The 2500-nt window shown below is 40.2% G+C and overlaps 1 protein-coding gene across 1 annotated transcript in view; it reads right to left on the reverse strand.

Moving 5' to 3' along the window:
• LOC135198052 (histone H3.v1-like) overlaps positions 1-2500 on the reverse strand; it is a 19074-nt gene that overhangs the window by 193 nt on the left and 16381 nt on the right. The window contains exon 3 of the mRNA XM_064225446.1: positions 1-74. This exon is cut by the window's left edge and continues 193 nt beyond it. Within this exon, the coding sequence (XP_064081516.1) occupies positions 1-74 (74 nt within the window). The remainder of the gene's footprint in view (positions 75-2500) is intronic.

Here is a 2500-nt window from a genome sequence, read left to right on the forward strand (position 1 = left end):
TCCTCTCCCCTACACCTTTTCCTCCTCTCCACCTTTTCCTCCTCCTTTTCCTCCTCCTCCTCCTCCTCCTCCAGCTACCTCGACAAACTTCACAAACATCTCCTCTCTACTTCCGCCGCAACTCACCTCCTGTCACAATCCAGAGAGAGTTTTTCTTGACGTTAATGACTCCTTTTAGTTGCTACGAAGAGAGAGAGAGAGAGAGAGGAGAGAGAGAGAGAGAGAGAGAGAGAGAGAGAGAGAGAGGCTGGAAAGGTGTCGTTAGCCATTATGTCGTTGAAGTATGTCTTTTTGTGTCTGTGTGTTTCTTTTCTTTTGGTGGTTGTGGTTGTCAAATAAGATTTGTAAATGAATTCGAACATGAGTTTCTTGTTTTAATTGCATTTTATTATCGATAGTGCTGATATATAATTTTGCTTTATCTTGCGCATTGTCTTATAAAGAAGGAATAGCACCAGAATTGTAAGAAGTGTATATAGCCTTGGGGTTTATCAAGCATGCTTTTAAAGGAGACATAATTTTACCTAAAAAAAAGGAAAAAAAGTGCTTGCAGTGTCATAGGTCCTTCATAGAATGAATCTTTCGATATTTATATATATATGAGGTCTTCATTCACTGTGAACGTATAACTGTATATGCATAACTCATTATAATAACTTTTTTTAACTATTTACATTTATTTGAATTTTATTTTTTATTTTAATATTTTAATTCTCGGTTTATGTCTCCTCTTTCGGTAAGACATATTAATTTCAATGACGATATTAAGCCATGGTCATTTCCCCGAGCTAATTTTCCATGTAACGCCTACTGGCTTTGTCACTTCCCGTTGCATGAGTGGTTTACGTGCCCGCCCACCGATTAGGTAGTCGCGAGTTCGATTCCCCCGCTCTGCCAACGTGTAATCAGAGGAATTTATTTCTGGTGATTAGAAATTCATTTCTCGATTTACTGTGGTTCGAACCCGACAATAAGCTGTAGGTCCCGTTGCTAGGTAACCAGCTAGTTCCTAGCCACGTAAAAATATGTAATCCTTCGGGCCAGCCCTAGGAAAGCTGTTAATCAGCTCAGTGGTCTGGTTAAACTAAGATATACTTAACTTTATCACTTACTTAGATTTTTCTTTGTAAAAAGAGTGACGTAAAAATACCCAATTTCGAAATACAGATCATATTTCTTATTATGAAATACAGATCGTATTTCTTATTTTCCTCGTGTTAAATATATTCCTTCCTTGTATATGTTTGCGTGTATGCAGCTCGAATACGACGCGAACACGTATGATTATTAATGACCAACTCAGAATGAAGTTGGTTGATTTATAGATCTTAGGCATAATGCCAAGCACTGGGGCAACTAAGGCCATTCAGCGCTGAAACGGAAATTGACAGTAAAAGGTTTGAAAGGTGTAACAGGAGGAAAACCTCAAAGCAGTTGCACTATAAATTAATTGTTAGGAGACGGTGAGCAGCAAGATGGAAGAAAGAGAATATAAACGGAGGTACAGCAAAAGGAATGGAAGTAATTGCAGCTAAGGGCACCTCAGTGGCGTGGTTGGTATGGTCTTTGCCTGCCACCTCGGTTGCCGCGAGGTTGATTCTCGGGCATTCCACTGAGGGGTTAGAGATGAGTATTTCTGGTGATAGAAGTTCACTCTCGACGTGGTTCGGAAGTCCCGTAAAGCCGTTGGTCCCGTTGCTGAATAACCACAGGTTCCATGCAACGTAAAAACACCATACAAACAAACAAACGAAACAACCGCCTGATGGGGTGAGTGATGTTGGTGAGGCTAGAAATAAGGTGTATTTGTATTGACTAACCGCCTTTCTCTGGTTTACTTACATTTTCAATAACCACTACTGAAAACTTTCAGCGGCGTAATGAAGGGACAGCAAAAATAAGCTTCGAACTGCATAACTTGCCACTAAATTGCACTCGAACGCAGTTTGGCATCCGGTAATAAGGTCCGTATTTCATCCGGATTTGATGGAAAGTTGTAATTACTGCTTAATTATCGACCCATCTTCAGCCCAAGCACTGGAAATTCCCTTCAGTTAGTGAGAGTTATCGTCGTGCCTCAGGCAACGCGAATTTGGTCTGTCACTTATGATGGAATGCAGTATTTGTATTTGTTTTGCATTTGTTTTGGGGGGAAAACAAATGATTGGCTCTCGGTCCACCTAAGCATGGCAATTTTCTTCACGAAAATGATCGACTTTTCACCTGTTTTCCCGCCAAGTAGCTGGAAATTTTCTTCGGCGAGAGAGTTGTCGTCGTACCTCTGGCAACGTGAGTTATGTCCGTCGCACTTATGGAATACTGTATTTGTTTGCTGGCTAATAAAGTATCGACATTTTATTTTTTTTTTTTTCATTCTTAAGCACTGGAATATTTCCACTGTGAGAGAGAGTAGTATCGGCCCCCAGGCAACGCGAATCGTCTTTCACTTTTGTAATACATTATTTATATTTGTATTTGTCGAGGGAACAGAAAGCTGAGA

This window comes from Macrobrachium nipponense, chromosome 23, assembly GCF_015104395.2.
Source record: "Macrobrachium nipponense isolate FS-2020 chromosome 23, ASM1510439v2, whole genome shotgun sequence".
In the NCBI taxonomy this organism is placed as follows: Eukaryota; Metazoa; Arthropoda; class Malacostraca; order Decapoda; family Palaemonidae; genus Macrobrachium; species Macrobrachium nipponense.